General features: G+C 39.8%; 2 protein-coding genes across 2 annotated transcripts; both read right to left on the bottom strand.

Annotated features, from left to right (window-relative positions):
• Positions 1-1172: 1172 nt before the first annotated feature.
• gprc5bb (G protein-coupled receptor, class C, group 5, member Bb) lies at positions 1173-9071 on the bottom strand. Its single transcript, XM_020596327.1, has 4 exons — positions 8538-9071; positions 6749-7859; positions 3290-3402; positions 1173-3181 (listed from the first exon to the last, which is right to left on the bottom strand). The coding sequence occupies exons 2-4, from the start codon at positions 7857-7859 to the stop codon at positions 3137-3139; spliced, it is 1269 nt and encodes a 422-aa protein (XP_020451983.1). The 5' UTR covers positions 8538-9071; the 3' UTR covers positions 1173-3136.
• Positions 9072-10742: 1671 nt separating this feature from the next.
• On the bottom strand, positions 10743-13431 carry LOC109958000 (lipopolysaccharide-induced tumor necrosis factor-alpha factor homolog). Its single transcript, XM_020596299.1, has 4 exons — positions 13213-13431; positions 12055-12120; positions 11765-11903; positions 10743-11643 (listed from the first exon to the last, which is right to left on the bottom strand). The coding sequence occupies exons 1-4, from the start codon at positions 13316-13318 to the stop codon at positions 11538-11540; spliced, it is 417 nt and encodes a 138-aa protein (XP_020451955.1). The 5' UTR covers positions 13319-13431; the 3' UTR covers positions 10743-11537.
• Between the last annotated feature and the right edge of the window lie 2483 nt (positions 13432-15914).

Raw genomic sequence — 15914 nt, 5'->3', positions numbered from 1 at the left:
TGTACAACACATCATCTTGGAGCATTAGACGATTCCTGGATTGAGAGTAATTGTTTACTGAATCAGCTTTGTATATATTTGCATATGTTTTATTCATCATGTGATTATGTATATGTACTTGATTGTGTTGGGTTTGTTTTTAACTTAACGTATTTTATATTTTGTTTTAGATTTTATATTTTTAGTGAGTTATCTATTCTATTTATTGGTTTGTGTGCTTGATATTGAGTGTGAACCGCTGCTGAAACAATGCAATTTCCCAGATTGGGATTAATAAAGTATTTCTATCTATCTATCTATCTATCTATCTATCTATCTATCTATCTATCTATCTATCTATCTATTTATGCCTCAGGCAGACAACCCAGCACCCCACCGCAGCATTCACCCCTTTGATTCACCTCAGTGGCAACCATTCTTATTCTTCTGATGTCTTGGCGGATGGCAAGCAGCGTAAGGTGCAATACCGCCACCTTCTGATAGGAGCGTGGGTCAAGAGAACCTTTCTACAAAATTCTCTCATATCCTCTTGATTAATCCAGTACCCCGCCCCCCAAAAAATGTAATGTAATATGTATGTAATATATCCTTTACTTAAATTTTTATTTATTGTCTTCAAGTTGCATTTTTAATCTTTGTTTCTCAATATCTGGAGCATTAATGTTCTATTGTTTCTTGCCTATGTTTATTTATTAAACATTTATTTAAAAAAATGTACTATTTAATTTTATATGTCCATATCTCAATCTTGACATTATATCTTCCTCTAGATTTGACCTGCATGTATTGCTGCCTCTGCCCACCTTCCTCTGAATTCCATATCACTAAAGCCCAGTTCTTCTGTTATCCCACTTCTGCATTATTTTATCCTTAAAGATAGTTTTAATTCCACTGTATTATACTGCATATATTAGACCTGGCTACTGCTTCTTTAGTGCACTTTTTTCTGGAATCTGAGCCTGCTTGCAGGACATTTCTTAATTAGCTGGTTTTACAGCATTTTTCTCCCTAAAAGTGACACTTGCTGTAAAAGTGGTGAAGATGTTTTATAAGATGCAGTGCACTGAGCTGCGTCACTCTGCATGCCTGTTTACAGCATCCATTATTAGACCATAAAGGACAGATGGCTGAAGAAAACTCAGTTTAAGACAACACGGAAAATATGCACTGATGTATTAGCCACTTTGTGCAAATCACATTACAGACATTCATGTTACTCTGTCATAAAACAGTGACAGTGCAATCATCAAAAGAACATCTCAAAAGGAAAATACCAGTGATTATTTTCACATTTGGATTAATTACACAATTAAAACTCATTATATAGGTTTATTACATAATAATTCTGTGATAATAATATTTTTATTGTTCAATATAAGAGCCCACACCTGTACACAAAAGCAAGGTTGCTGACAACTTAGTTATGTAGTTTTATAGCAAGAAGAGGTGGCAACAACATGAACATAGTGACTGTTCCTTGAATTGTATTTTACCTGGATAAACTGTCCTTGGTTGAATTCAGTCTTGGTCAGATAATGTCCAGTCAAATGTGAAGAGAGTTGCAGTTTTCTTTTCATCCCAGAGGTCAAATGCAAGAGCATTTGAGCAGCTTCTGTCAACTAGAAATCTTGACTGGACTTGAAGTCACATATTGTCATTTAAAAAATGTTTTCAGTTAAATTCACAGTGAGGGATGACAGAATGCTTTCTCTGGATTTGATGGATTTCAGAACTGAAATGGATCCTGAATGCCAAAATACATCAGATGTTATATATTTCTAATCAAGTGTATGTAATACTCATAGTCTTATGGGAGCGTAAACTTAGGCAAACATGACTGCAAACATACAGAAACCAGATGACAAACCAGTCTGAGCTCAGGGTCTCTTTAGCTATCGTATTGTCTCACATAATCTTTGTCTGCAGGTGGGCTTTCCCCTGTTATCGTGGAATTGTAGAGGTTAAAATATCCATTTTGAGCCCTTCAGACTGGTTTGTCGCCTCTAATTTTCAATGTCAAATAATTTTGAAACTCAATACTAAAACTGTTAATTTCCTTCGATGTGTATATCAAAATTCTAGAAAGCACTAAAAATACATACATTTTGACAAAATACATTACCTTTAAACTTTTACATGCATCTCAAATGTTTATACATCTTAAATATCGCGATGGCCAGACATGATCAGCGCTGATAAAGTGCAAAATCACAACCTCTTACAGTAAACCCCATACTGCAGCACACGTATTGCAGTATTAAATGGCTTATAATGATATGCTTATAATAACTAGTTATCCATGAGCTTTAGACTCATCTGTCAGCCTTTAAATCATCTGATAATCCTCCACACGCCTGCTGAAGCTTTATTAAATACATGATCAGTAAACATGGTGAAATGCACCAAACTGTCCAGTAGCACTGATAATCGAATGGAAATATGGAGAGAAGAACACTATGAGAGTCATTTGGGACTTTCCAGCATTACTGTGAATACAGAGGTCAAACAAGCTCTGTGGGCGTATGCGGGTAATTTACATAAACATCCTAAGGGTTTTTTTCTGAGTTGTGGCTTGATGTCCAACTAGAAAGAGAAGTAAAGTATGGTTTTATGAAGCAAGCATCACTGGTGAAAAGGCATCAGTAAGTTATAGCATTCAGTTAGAGCTGTTCGGTTACTCCCCTTCAGTACCACGATGAACACTGATTCGTGATGTTCTGTATATATTAGCCCTCCTAATACATTTCTTGTCAGTGTATGTACATGTTAGAATAAAGACTATGTGCAGATCTCTGCTGACCATAATAATGCACCATAAATGTTCTCTCTCATTGCCAAAATATCCTAAACCATTGAAGCTGCGTCATTTTCTCTTTCCTCACTTGTGATTTCATGTCCAGTCTGCCAATAAAGAGGCAAGTGAGAAAAGCTTAGCAAAAGTACTCTCACAGTCTGTTTTTAAAATGTAAAATTCATACATGTGCAGAAACACAAATACATTAAACATAAATAGCTCCCAAATCTACTATATGTGATGCTTTTATGATTCTTTCTTTCTTTCTTTTCTTCTTCTTAGGAAACAGAAAACTCTACTGTCACACACCAGTGTTACATCCTCTTCAAGTCTTGTCTCATATTACCATAACCGTCGTCCAGTGTAGTTAACTGGGGCTGTGGGCATCTACAAGAGACAAATTATTAATGAACAGATACAATATTGTACTGAATCAATACTTAATTATTGACGAGAGAGAGTCAAATCCAGAGTGTGCAGCTCTGCCATACTTACTGTACCACCGTTCATGACCAGAGCCATCTCAGTGGGCTGGTAGACGTGACCTCTGAAGGCGATGCCCGTACGCATGCTCCCATGGTTGCCTTGGTATGTTCCACTTCGAAGAGCTGACAGACCAAAATGATAAAGCACACACACATACACATGTTGCATCTTCTGTATTATAATAAGACAGTGCCCACTATGACAGATGGCTGTGCTATAGACTGGGACAAATCCTACGTGCGTCATGCTCAGGTTGAAGTGTAATCTTCCCACCACCTGGGTGCCTCAGAGGTCCTTCACACCTATAGTGAGCCCACAAGGATGATTTTAATTATTATGGTTGATTTTCAGGACTGTGTGTTCTTGCAGGCTCTTCTGTCAGTTTTGTTGGGCAGAATTATACCCTTGTCATCCTTACTGGTGCATGGAGTTAGGCATCCTGCTGTTTTAGAATTGTTAAGTGGGATGAGTTATTAAGGTGCCATTCATTTGGGATCTTGGATTGACATGAAACTTTCCCAGCTGAATCACCAGTCCAAACCATTAAACAATGCATTAGAAAATATCAAGTTCTTTGATCAAATGTCAAATTTACAGTTCTGTTGACACAAAAGCTTAAAGATAAAAGTGAACTATGACTCCCAAAGTGCATTTCACCAAGTAGAATAAAGCACTGTGTCAACAACTCACTTTTAATGTCTGGCTGCATTTTGGATAAATTTGTCAGCTATAACACATTTTGTTCCTGAGTTGCAACAATAAAGCATTTTGAAATCCCTGCTGCAATGAATGACACTGACTGGCTGAGGCACATGGGTATTGTAGTATTTTGAGCTGTACGTCGTAATAAACCAGGATGCTCTTTACATTATCCGGGAGAATCCCATGTTTCTATGTTAAGGAACACTGAAAAGGCCTCCCACACAAGCTCATGATAATGTTGAATTTCCCAAGATGTCATCATTAGAGGACCTAACTGTGAGCGAGTGGAGTGAAGAGGTGATGAGTTGCAGACTGTCCATTTCTGCATCGCTTTATAAACAAAAAATGTGAAATATGTATCTCTGTCATATGCCAGAACATAAAATGACGGGGGGTCATACAGTCAGTGAACGCCTCAGCAGCCTAATGCCACAATGCGTAGTTTGACTCCAGGGTATTCCATTTTAAGTTTGCTGTCTCTCCCTGCACTATCAGTCCACTAAAGGCAAAATACCAAAAGACAAATCTTAAAACAAATAAACAAACAAATAAATAAATAATCAACAATATTTGCACAACGACAATTGTATTATGTCTTTTCTAGACATTTTAAAGCAAAACTATAATTGGGTTTGTTTTTACTTTATCTCTGACCACCATTCCTATCCATCATATTAACACATTTCTCACAATCACTCCTTTCAGCCACAAAGTAAAACAATTTGTGATGTATTTCTTACCCACGTTACATAATTTTCCTTTCTGTATGGCTTCACTATGCTCTGTCTCCTCTTCAGTCAGATGCACAATAAACAACACCTACCACTGGTCTCTGTGATTCCACTCAGTGTTTGTTCTGGTTTCCCATGCTTTAGCTCCTCATCTGTGCATTTGGCTTCAAGCAATATGGAGAGCAGTCACAGTGAAATTATTAAAAAATGTTCCTGTAGATAAGCCTTATGGATAATCAGGCATTTCATGAGGTTTAGTAGGATTTGGATTGTGGTTAATACCAGCCACCATTTGCTGCAAACAAATCTCAGCTGCAGCACTCATGGTAGTATAATGCTGTTGTCATGGTACAAGTTAAATGGGAATTTAAATAAGTTTTTAGGTGAAAAAATAGTGTTTTTATGGGATGATATATAAATATCTTAGATCATTTTTTGTTAAAGTTGAGTTTTCATGACTCTGTAAAGGCCACGTGTCACTTGCTCTTAGATGCCATTATAAAGCTTAGATAGAGTCTCTGACATCTCTGCAGTAAAAAAAAAAAACATGGTGTAATAACAGCTCTCATGTATAGTTTATAGTGTCACCATGTTTATTGTGTTCACAGGATGAGTCCATTTAAAAGACTCACTGATGTGAAATCATGATAAAAACCATAAAGCTTACTTATTTAGTTTATGTATATTTTTATAGTGTTCACATCCTCAATAAAAATGTTGACTGCTGGGCAAACAAAATGTGGCTGTAGAGCGAGAGTGACCATATATTTTTTTCTTTTTTATGGGTGGGGTGTCAGTTTATTTTAAGAATCATTCACAAAGCGTTTTATTTCTAAAACTACAGTAGGTCCTAAGTCTGGGAGAATTTAGAGGCAGTCCAGAAAATGTTTAAGTCACATACGGACATTACCGTTGTACAAGAATGTACAAGGTCAGCAGTTGCTTTGGGTCAAAGCTAGAACACTGATACCTTCCTAAACAACAATAAAAAAATCAGTACAGCAGGTGAAAGCTACATTTAGGAGAGAGGAAGAGAGAAGAAGCTGCTGGACCAGTTAGCAGCTATTATCAGACGAGGAGAAGAAAAAGGTCAATTACTGTATCCATGGACATCAGAAACAGATTGTTTTAACATAAGAAGACAAATGAAGAAACACATACATTTCCATATAAACTGTATTTTGTAATTGTAACTAATTAGTAAATAATTAATTAACTTTTGAAATTTTTGTGTGGTTTTATTTAATGAATGTTTTAATTGAATTTACATTTACAATTAATTTAGAATTAAATTTATATTTTAAAACGTATATTTAATTTCATGTTTAGTCAAATCATCAGTCTAGTTTTTTTTGATACTGTCCTCTGTACTGATGAATATTTCTTCCAATCCACTGTCACAGACTGGTCACATGTCACTGTAAACAGAGTAAGTAAATTAAATCGTTAAACATTATCATCCCTTCTGTTCACTTAGGAGTTGTCTCAGTCCTGTAGTAAAAGTTATCAGCAGCTTTGTGAAAAGCTCTTAAGAGGGAACTCTAAATTTTAGTGCTATGTCTGAATACTCCTAATAGCAAAATAAGACGCTTTGTGAATATGGCCTTTGGTCACCAATGAAATTTATTTAAGTTAAATTGGCAAGAGCCAAACTTAGAACAGCCACCGTTATTGCTCAATAGTTAGCTTTGACTGCAGTGCTGAAGTAAAATGCCAGACCCCATGAAAACGTGTCACTTTTACTCTTTCACTGAATGTAGAAAATACAGTCATTCACCATTTTTGGAAATGACTCACATCCATTTTTGTTGTCAGTTGCCTGGCAACAATGTTCTCATGACTTCCTATAAAACACATATTTTGTTGAAATATAACCTAATCCACTCTAGATGTACCGTAGATACCATTATGCTCAGGTTGCAACAGATTTTTTTTAAATTTCCATTATATCCATTGCAAAATACACAGTGAAACACACACACACACACACACACACACACACACACACACACACACACTTATTACATAGGCCTACTTGTATTGTGCTCCTCCATAGAAAAAGCTTGGTTTTCTGGGAAGGGTCGGTGAGCGTGTGCAGCAGGCTCATCTCCAAAATGTGGAGGAGGAGATGTGTGACTGGTGTCGAAAAAATCTTGCGTGTTAGACTGTGGAAGTTTGCTTAGACACAGGTACACCTCTGGGATAGCATGGAACAAAAGCAGGATCCAGCCCTGAAGGACCAGGGCCACTGCCAGCGCAGGCTCATCCATCACCTTCACATCCTTCTTTCCTCCTCCTCCCAGCCTCTCCCCTTTCCCCTTTCCCTTCAACATCTGGCTGCCATAAAGATAAAACCCCAGCCAAGCCACCCACAGCAATGCTGATGCCAGACTGGATAGGAAGAGCCAGATAGCGTTACATTTCCATCTTCGTTTTTCACTCTCTCCTTCTCTGTCATCTTCACTGCCACCTCCTCCCTCTACCCCCAACTCTCCTCCACACAGCACCACCCCCAGAGAAAGCCCCATGGCTATGAGGAGCAGGCCCAGGGTGTAGCTGCATGCCAGAGCAAAGTCCAAGGGTGGATATTCACACGCTGGGTGACCCTCCCTAACTACTGTCAGCAGAACCCATTCAGCAGAGATTATCCCCTGAACCAAGGCCAAGGCTAGGCCAAGTGCTGCCAGTGAACTGCCCAATGGGCTTGTCTTGCCAGCCACCAGCCTCCTGAGCCTCACACCCTGCACGACCAAGCTGGAGAAGCAGAGGGCAAAGAGGGGCCCCCAGAAGGCCCTGCGGATCACACATAGCGCCTGATTCTTCCCTACCAGGAAAGCCAAAGAGATGGTGAAAAGCCCAAGGAGTGTTCCCAGGAGCAGGAGAAGAGGTCCTATGCTGGAGCGCTTGGCGGGGTCAGAAATGGAATGCAGCTTGACTAGCAGGAGCACAGCAAGGACCACAGAGGTGAGGCCACCGCTGCAGGCCACGGCCTCCAGAACCACACCCCAGACTGACTCCAGGTCACACAGCACTCTGTAGGGAGGGTCCACATCCACACTACACCCCCGAGGAGGAGGGGGAGAGGGGTGGGCTGAGCCATAGGCAACCAGTGACAGGAGGCAGATGGTGAAAGGGCTGACTGCCATCTTAGAGATACAGAGAGAGAAAAATGTACTGATGAGGAAAGGCAGAGAAAGGGTTAAAAGGAGAATGTGAGGTAAAGGTACAGAGAAGCAAACAAGAGCAGTGACACTGTGGAAAAAAAGATCCAGAGACAAGGCAGGCAGGAAGGTGAATGTAGATATGAAATGTATTGGTCCATGATTCACAACATACAGCAGAAACAACAGTTAGTATATTAACATCTAATAAATCTATCTATCAGAGAATAACATGCTTCTCTGTGTTTCAGACACACACAAATACAAAAACACACTCAGGCACTCACAGCACAGAATAGACCTGCTTTTAGCACTGGGCAATGGTTTCCATGGGAACTTGAAACAGCGTGGGCTGACTACATCGCACACTGGGCGACACAGGTTTCAGTACCCGAAAGCACAGAGAAACGCACGACTACACACATAGACACAATACAATGCAAATTTGTACTTGTTTGCACCCGAGAACCCTCATTGAAACCAAACATTCCCAGCACTAAGATGAACAGAATTTTAACCTTTACCCTAACTGTGAATAAGTGTGGCCATGATGTTCTTCCTTTTAAAAATGTCCTCAGTGTACATATAAGCATACACACATACACATGCAATAAATACCACAACATTAAACAACATCATTCTTGATTTTAAACAAAAACTCACCTCTGTTCGTGACTCGAATTTGTGATTATTGATGGTGAAGAGGCATCATACTTTTCCAGTCTGCACTTTACTTTCTAGCCACAGTACTTTTATAATCCCAGTTAATGAAATCCTTGTGACAGCAGAAACAAAACGGTTTCCATTTTGCCTTTGAAAATGTCCCTTATGTCGCTCACAGCTCTCACTGTTTCAAAGTACAAGATAACACAGTCTGTGAGAACAACAATGTCCTGCTGCTGATGCTGATGCTGCTCCAATGAGATGTCCGGCTGTTCCGAGAATTCACAATTATGATGCATGCCTTGATACTTCACACACCCACATAGTCAAATATATCTTCTGTCTCTCTTTCACTCTTCTCTCTCACTGACTCTGCCTCTCTCGCTCCCTCTGTCCCCCTCTTTCTATTCACTCTGTCTGCATGCTTCTCCCTGCTTCATGCTGGATCTGCGGAGGTGTCAACAGAAATGCAATCCCCACTTTAGCTTTCTGCACCCACACATAAAGAGAGAAGGATTTGCTGAAGCACCTGTCTAACTAGGAAGAAATGTGGTAATAAGTGCACTATATAAGCATGGCAAGGCATTGCTAATCCAATATTAGTCACTCATTTGCACATCCCAGTGTTATTTCCTGCCTTCAGGCTCCCATGTCTTCCTCTTAACACTTAAACATTTCTTTCTCACACCCAGAGATGTGGAAGATATAGATTTATCATAGATCACCAGACCAAAACAACCAGAATTCTCTTCAGCAATAAGACGTATTGATGGTGAGTGCTGCAGAGTGAAGATAGGATTTGGATGGGGAAGAGGGACAGATGGTCAGTCCAAACACAGGTGAACCTTGTGGCCACCCTAGTACAGTGTTACATAATACCCTTGAAGACATGATTCATCCAAGTCTCCCTTTAAAATGGAATAATCTCCTTCCTTGGAGTTGGCTTCATGTGAAGACAACAGGACAGAGAAGTGCTGACTAACGTGGGTCATCAATCCTAATCTGGGTAATCCAGAGGTTATATGGTCATAGTCCAATAGGACCTTATCAGAGATGGCCCATCCCATAATCCTGGTTTTAACCTACCTCAGGTCTCTATAATAACCCTCCACACAGAGACACATACAAATTGCACATAGATGACACAAAGGAAATACACAGTCCTCTCTGTTATGAGTCTGAAAAACCACTTACAGAGATCTAAAAACATTTACCACTGTAATTTCTTCCCCTTTGCCATGAGGTACAATAGCATTAGACATCTAAGGTCTGAGCGCCTTGATTAAGCCTATCAATCAGCCATCACAGTGTGTGATTTGTCATTACAGGCATGTGTTTGTGCAGCTGGTCAAAATGTTCTGTTTGTGGAACAAGGGTCTTCTTTTCATCATTTCTTCTAAAGTGGCACTAGAGACCAAGTATTACTGTAAACAGCCCACTTCATAATGAGCAGGAAGTGTTGGTGGGGTGGTGTTGTTGACTGAAGGCTGCTGTCTCTCGGCCCGCTGGCGCCATCTGCTGTCTAGATGGAGAACTACAGGAAGCTGTAGTCTGAGGTCAAGTAGATCACCGCCACAAAGAGGATTACATTGTTTTGCTTTGGTAGATGACCTTAAATGAAGTTTGTTGGACCTCCAGCAGATTCAAAAACTCATGTCTCTCTCCATTCTTCTTCTTCTTCTTCTCTGTATGTGACCTCTTTCTGTATCACAGCATGTAAAGTCATGGTGTAAAATCATCTTAATACATATTACACATTGTATATAAAAAGTTTTATTGGTCTCACTCATTTTGTTATATAAGTTAACATTTTTCACTGCATCACACCTTTGAGGGAGATTTGAAGGCCAGTTTCCTGTTAAATGCAGCATAAAATTAAAAATAAAATAAAGAGAGACCTTTTTACAGCAGACATTCTGACTTACATGTAGCAGAAACAGCATAAGCTAACACTGTCAGCTGTGTTGCAGTTAGGTATTCCACCAAGCCATGTACAGTACCAGGACTATGAAATGGATACCTATGGCCTTCATGTCAGAATGTCTGCTGTGAATAAGCCTTGTTCTGCAGTAATATGTCTGTTTGTTACCTATTGTACACCCCCTTCCCCTCATTATTTTTCACTGAAACATTTTGGGCTGTTTTTATGGTGTAAATGGACTTACCTTGTATAGCACTTTTCTATACACTCAAAGCATGTTTACTATTTGCCCTTTCACGCTCCCAAGTGCACACACCATTGATGCCAACTTGAGGTTCTATGACTTGCTCAGCTTGTTTCAGCAGTTGGCCCAGAGAAGCCAGGAACAGAACCGTCGACCTACGGATTAGGAGACGACCCTCTCTACCTCCCGAGCCAGTTATTATTATTATACTTCACCTAGATTGACACGGCTTCACTTTATAAACCTTATTTTGATAACTCAGAGATCAAAGAGCCATTATTTTGTTTATGAATGCTAACTACTAAGAAAATGAAAGTTATATTTTAGGGGTGATTAAGTGGTGATTTATTCATTTCACTCATTCCATGGTACAATCAGCAAGTTGCTCATGGTTACAATAACATGCTTTGTTAACAGAATAAATTCAGTGAATAAACAATGTAACCTAAGATTTGATAGTTAATAACTTTTTGCAGACATTTTATTTTAAAAAACCCCTATCATAAAAGTTACCATCTGATGTTGTTGCCTGAGTTTAACACTGAGCTATGTTGTGTGGAGACGATATCACTCTGGACAAGTCAAGCAAACATGATTATGACAGAAAGACTTACATTTTTACAACATGATTGCACATTTCACATTATCAGATATAAAGAAAAGAAGAAAGCAGAGCTGTTGTGTAATCTTCTAGCTACTGCACCTATATGTACAGTACAGAATACGACAAGAACAAATATGCATTTTGCACAAATGAGTGCAGGGTTTATTTAGTCATGGTTGGTTTCTCTGCCCTTTGTTGTTATTTCAGCAGAGCTTTCACTGCAGTCCTGTTTCACATTCGTTTATAGACATGCAGGACGTTGTTACATGAGGGGCAGTGGTGCTCCACGCCTTTACGAGAATTCACGCAGAACGGGATCAGACAGCAAGGCCAGATTCTGGTGTGGAGTGTCAGACAAATGTCACAAATAATGTTTATTACTTGGTGTACTGGAACCTATGGTATGTTTAAACAGTATGGGAGGTGTGTGTGTTGTGTGTGTTGGGGTGTGTACTCACAGCAAGGCTCCTAGTATACCACAGATAAGCCAGGTCAGCAAGCCATTTTTGTACGTAAGAGAAGTGATAATAGTGCTTTGGCAGCGAGGACACATCATCTGTCCAGGAGCATCACTTGGCATCGGCTGCACCACCACCACTGTGAACAGGAAAAAAATTAATTCACTCTATTAACAACTACAGTCATAACCCATCACTGAACTCAGAGTTATGTGAGGTGCAAACAGTTTTTTCCCATATTATACAAATTTGAAGTTATTTTATTGTATCTGAGATAGCTGGAGAAAGACACTCACCAGACTGTACAAGCTGAGGTTGTTGTGCATTGTACTGGTAAACGGGTTGTTGATATGGACCTGGGAAGGAGACACTGAACGTGAGAAAAGGCTGAAACAAAATGACAGATGAGCTGCCTAAAGGCTCCTACCACATGGACTAATATGACAGGAAAAACTGAAGAAATAAGTGTTTCCCCTGTCTCAAGATCTTCAGAAGTACCAATTAGGGTGGGACAAAAAGACAATAAAATAGTCAGAGATACAGTCATACCCTATGATTTATTACTGATATCAGAAGTAAATTACGGAGCCCTTGACAAAGAAATTGTTGCAAATATCCACAGATGGAATTTGATACCGCACTTCAGTCTTAGTTCAAGTATAGTAATGAGTACAAAACTTTGTAATTACCAATGAATAAAGTGGGTTTAGCTCTTCCATTTATGAAAGACTATTAGGAAACAGCCCAACTAAGGCCCGAATGGTTTGTTTTGTTTATCTTCCCTCAATAGACAGTCCAAAAACCAAAGAGGTATTCACTTTATGACAGGAGACAGATAATATTTGGTTAAGTACAGACCTTAATCATTCCTGATAACTCACCTGGTGTATGCCTACTGTCTTATAAAGCTAGATGGAAAGAAACTGAGCAAACAATAGAAATTGGGGCTATACACATAAATTGAATTGAATTTAAATGAAACTTCAAAAAAAAAAAGTTAAACATTAAATTACAAAAAAAGAAGATATTTAACCAGCATTGGAAAACAACAAGCTCTTCATCTCGAGGAGAACTTCACTGGATAGTGTTATTTGCTATGTCCGTCACCAAAAAATCTTAACTTAAATGATTAACCATCAGCTAAAACCTTTGGGCATCATTAGCTGCCTAGTGTAAGTCACATGAGCTAATCAGAGATTCTCAAACAGTAAGAAATCATGAGTTAAGTTCATTATTTCCTGTCATTAGTATTTTGCAATACTGTTTGTTTTGTTCTGTACTATGCATTACTAAAGAACAGCTAGCTTTCTTTGTTAAAAAACAGCATAATGACACAAGGTTGACCACCAGCAGTAGACATCATTTTAATATCAGACATCTGCTACATTGCTGTAAGAGAGAAAAACAAGCAGGTAGAATAACACAGATCAAAGTCCCTGATGTCTTACCAGGCTGGGCAGGAGGCTGAGGCTGGGTACCCATGTCCGCTCCAGTCTTATATTCTCCAGGGTATGGTGGGGGGGATGGTCCCTGAGATTCTGGATTATTATCCATGATATCTGTCTGTTAGACCAGGGAAAAGGCTTGTAAGGCAGTGAAAATAAGATTTTCAATAAAGGAACAAAAGTCTGGTCTTGTAGTCCAAATGTCTCCTGATCTCTAAAGGAGCACGATCAGTGCAAGCCAGGTCTTTATACTTTCTGTACCCACTGTATATACATCACCTGTTTTGGAACTGTAGCCACACCAAAAGACTTTGGATAGATAGTGAACATTATTTTCAACATAGCTGCATAGACATCCCCAAGGTTTGAGAATGTCGTCCTGGATTACACCGTTTTTGAAAAAAATAGCTGTGACTCATTTTTTGTCATTAACCTTATCGTGCTTCTAGTTAAATACTACATACATAAATGCAAACATCATGATAGTAGACCCATATTTTGTGTCTTCATGAAAGGCTTAAAAACTATAGAGAAACATTCTTCATCTAAGAACAAAAAGGCTATGATGACTATTAATTTATGTCACAGATACAACCTTATTGTATAATTTTTTTGACTTATTCACCACTTTTGTTTTGTTGTTTTTTCCCTTCTTTGTGGCTGTATGTATGGATTCCCCTCGGGCATGTCATATGTTCGTATTGTACTGTACAATTGTTCCCCTTTCTCTGATGATTATACATTATAATTGTTCAATAAAACTAAGAGAAAAAAAGTGGACTGTTTGTTAATATTCATGGGAGGCCAAGATGGTGGCTAGTTAAGTGCTGGTTTCAGAGCTCCAATAACAACAAGCTCAAAATTGTACAAGCTTTTTCAGATAAAATAAACCTATAGATGTCTTATAACCATTCCAAGTGGCAAAAACAAAAGGAAAGACTGTGCAGAAAAACCTATACTGACAAAATAACTTTCACATTTATGCTTGTGAGTCAAACAGAGAAAGACTTCTCTGACATTACGTTACCAGAAACTCCTTCCAAATCTTCAGTGGAAAAAAAAGATGAGCCAACTGATGCTAATGACTCAAATGACATCATAACAAGGCTCTCCATTCTAATTAATGATTGAGCTGATAACCTTGAGAGTGGCAACACCATTAAAACTGAAGGCCTTAAAAAATGGACTTCTTATCCGAGCAGGTGAAAGATAGTGGAGAGCCGAGTATAAATGATTACCACTTCTTTGTCAGGGCCGCTCGGCGGCCGCTGCCTCTCCTCCTTTTTGTCTCTTTGTTTTCTCCGTTTTGTGGGCTCTGCACCTCAGCTGTGTTGCATTCCAGTAATTAGTAACTGGTTGTCAACGCACACAGCTGAGGTGCATCCCGAACATTAGCCATCATTAGCGACTGATAGCAAACATAGCTAACAATAGCTGACTGATATCAGACATAGCTCAACATAGCGCCGCTTTATGTCAGTAACTATGGAATGCTACGCTGACAGTTACTGTTGCGTTTTGGCTTGACTCTGATTACTCGACATAGGCGTTACACTTCACACACCCTCAGTTTTTGGTTCGTCTCTGTGGCTTGGCTTTTGGACTATGCTTACCCTGTTTGTCTACCGTGAGTTTGTGTGAGCACTTGTTCGTCCTGGTCCCCTTTGTTATCACTGCCCCTCCTTTGTTATCACTGCCCTTCCTTTGTTATAAGTATTACGGACCCTGTTGTTGTTGTTACGTTTGGCTTTGTCTTGCTTTTTCCCCCATTAAACCTTTGTTTTGTACTAGCACCTGGGTCAGCTATCTTGTGTCCTACCCCTAGTTCTCCCTCACCCTCCTGGCGAGGGGGGCTAACCCTAACATTCTTTGACCGAGTTTGTTGTTAAGACCCAGCATCTCCTTCTCTTTAAGGCAAATTGCTTTTTCTTTTGAAATTCATAATGTAGTGTAGTGATTTTACATTCTTGTACTCAGAAGCAAACCAAAATATTAGAGCAATACAGTGATACAAAGAAGATAAAAAACACAGGTAAGCTGTTTCACAAAAAAGATAGTAGGTGAGGTAGGAAATATGCTTCTCAGAATGGCAGACACATACAGTTGGTACAAAATGTTTTAAGGCCCTTTCAAGTTGTTTTCCATGTTTGTTATATTTCAGACTCATCTCAAAGTGGATTTGAATCTTTTTTCCACCAAGCTACACAAAATCCAGGTGTCACTGTCGGAGTAGTGGAGAGTCCAGCCTCTCTCGAGGAGCATAGTTCCAGAGCCTCAGCTGTGCGTCGAGGCGAGCCCAACTATCTCTACCTAGTATCTCTCAACCTCCCGCACAAGCTCAGGCTCCTCCTTCCCCACCAGCGAGGTGACATTCCATGTCCCCAGGGCTAGTCTCCATGTCCAGAGATCGGGACATCGGGGCCCTTGCCTTTGAATGCTGCCCAATCCACTGTGCACCAGCCCCTTATGAATCCTCCTGCAGGTGGTGGCCCCACAGGAGAACGTCCCCTTGTCGCTTGTTTGGGCTAAGCCCGGCCGGGCCCAGCGGGAACAGCCTCACATTCGAGCCCCAACCTTGGGCCTGGCTCCAGGGTGGGGCCCCGGTTGCACCATACTGGGTGACATCATGGTCCTTGATCTTCTTTTTTTCGTAAGAGGTCTTGAACCACTCTTAGTCTGACCCGTCACCTAGGACCTGTTTGCCT

The sequence above is a fragment of the Monopterus albus genome, unplaced genomic scaffold, assembly GCF_001952655.1.
Source record: "Monopterus albus unplaced genomic scaffold, M_albus_1.0 scaffold29.1, whole genome shotgun sequence".
NCBI lineage: Eukaryota > Metazoa > Chordata > Actinopteri > Synbranchiformes > Synbranchidae > Monopterus > Monopterus albus.
This window is presented reverse-complemented; position numbering and strand designations above follow the sequence as displayed.

Excerpts from the sequence above, each read along its gene's own strand:
- gprc5bb (XM_020596327.1), bottom strand. The coding sequence starts at position 7,859 with ATGGCAGTCAGCCCTTTCACCATCTGCCTCCTGTCACTGGTTGCCTAT. Across the intron at positions 3,403-6,748 it reads TATGGAGGAGCACAATACAA|CTCTTCGAAGTGGAACATAC; the intron begins GTAGGCCTATGT and ends TTGGTCTGTCAG. Across the intron at positions 3,182-3,289 it reads TGGTCATGAACGGTGGTACA|ATGCCCACAGCCCCAGTTAA; the intron begins GTAAGTATGGCA and ends TGTCTCTTGTAG.
- LOC109958000 (XM_020596299.1), bottom strand. The coding sequence starts at position 13,318 with ATGGATAATAATCCAGAATCTCAGGGACCATCCCCCCCACCATACCCT. Across the intron at positions 11,904-12,054 it reads GCTTGTACAGTCTGGTGAGT|TGGTGGTGGTGCAGCCGATG; the intron begins GTCTTTCTCCAG and ends TCCTGTTCACAG. Across the intron at positions 11,644-11,764 it reads GGTATACTAGGAGCCTTGCT|AATCTGGCCTTGCTGTCTGA; the intron begins GTGAGTACACAC and ends ACTCCACACCAG.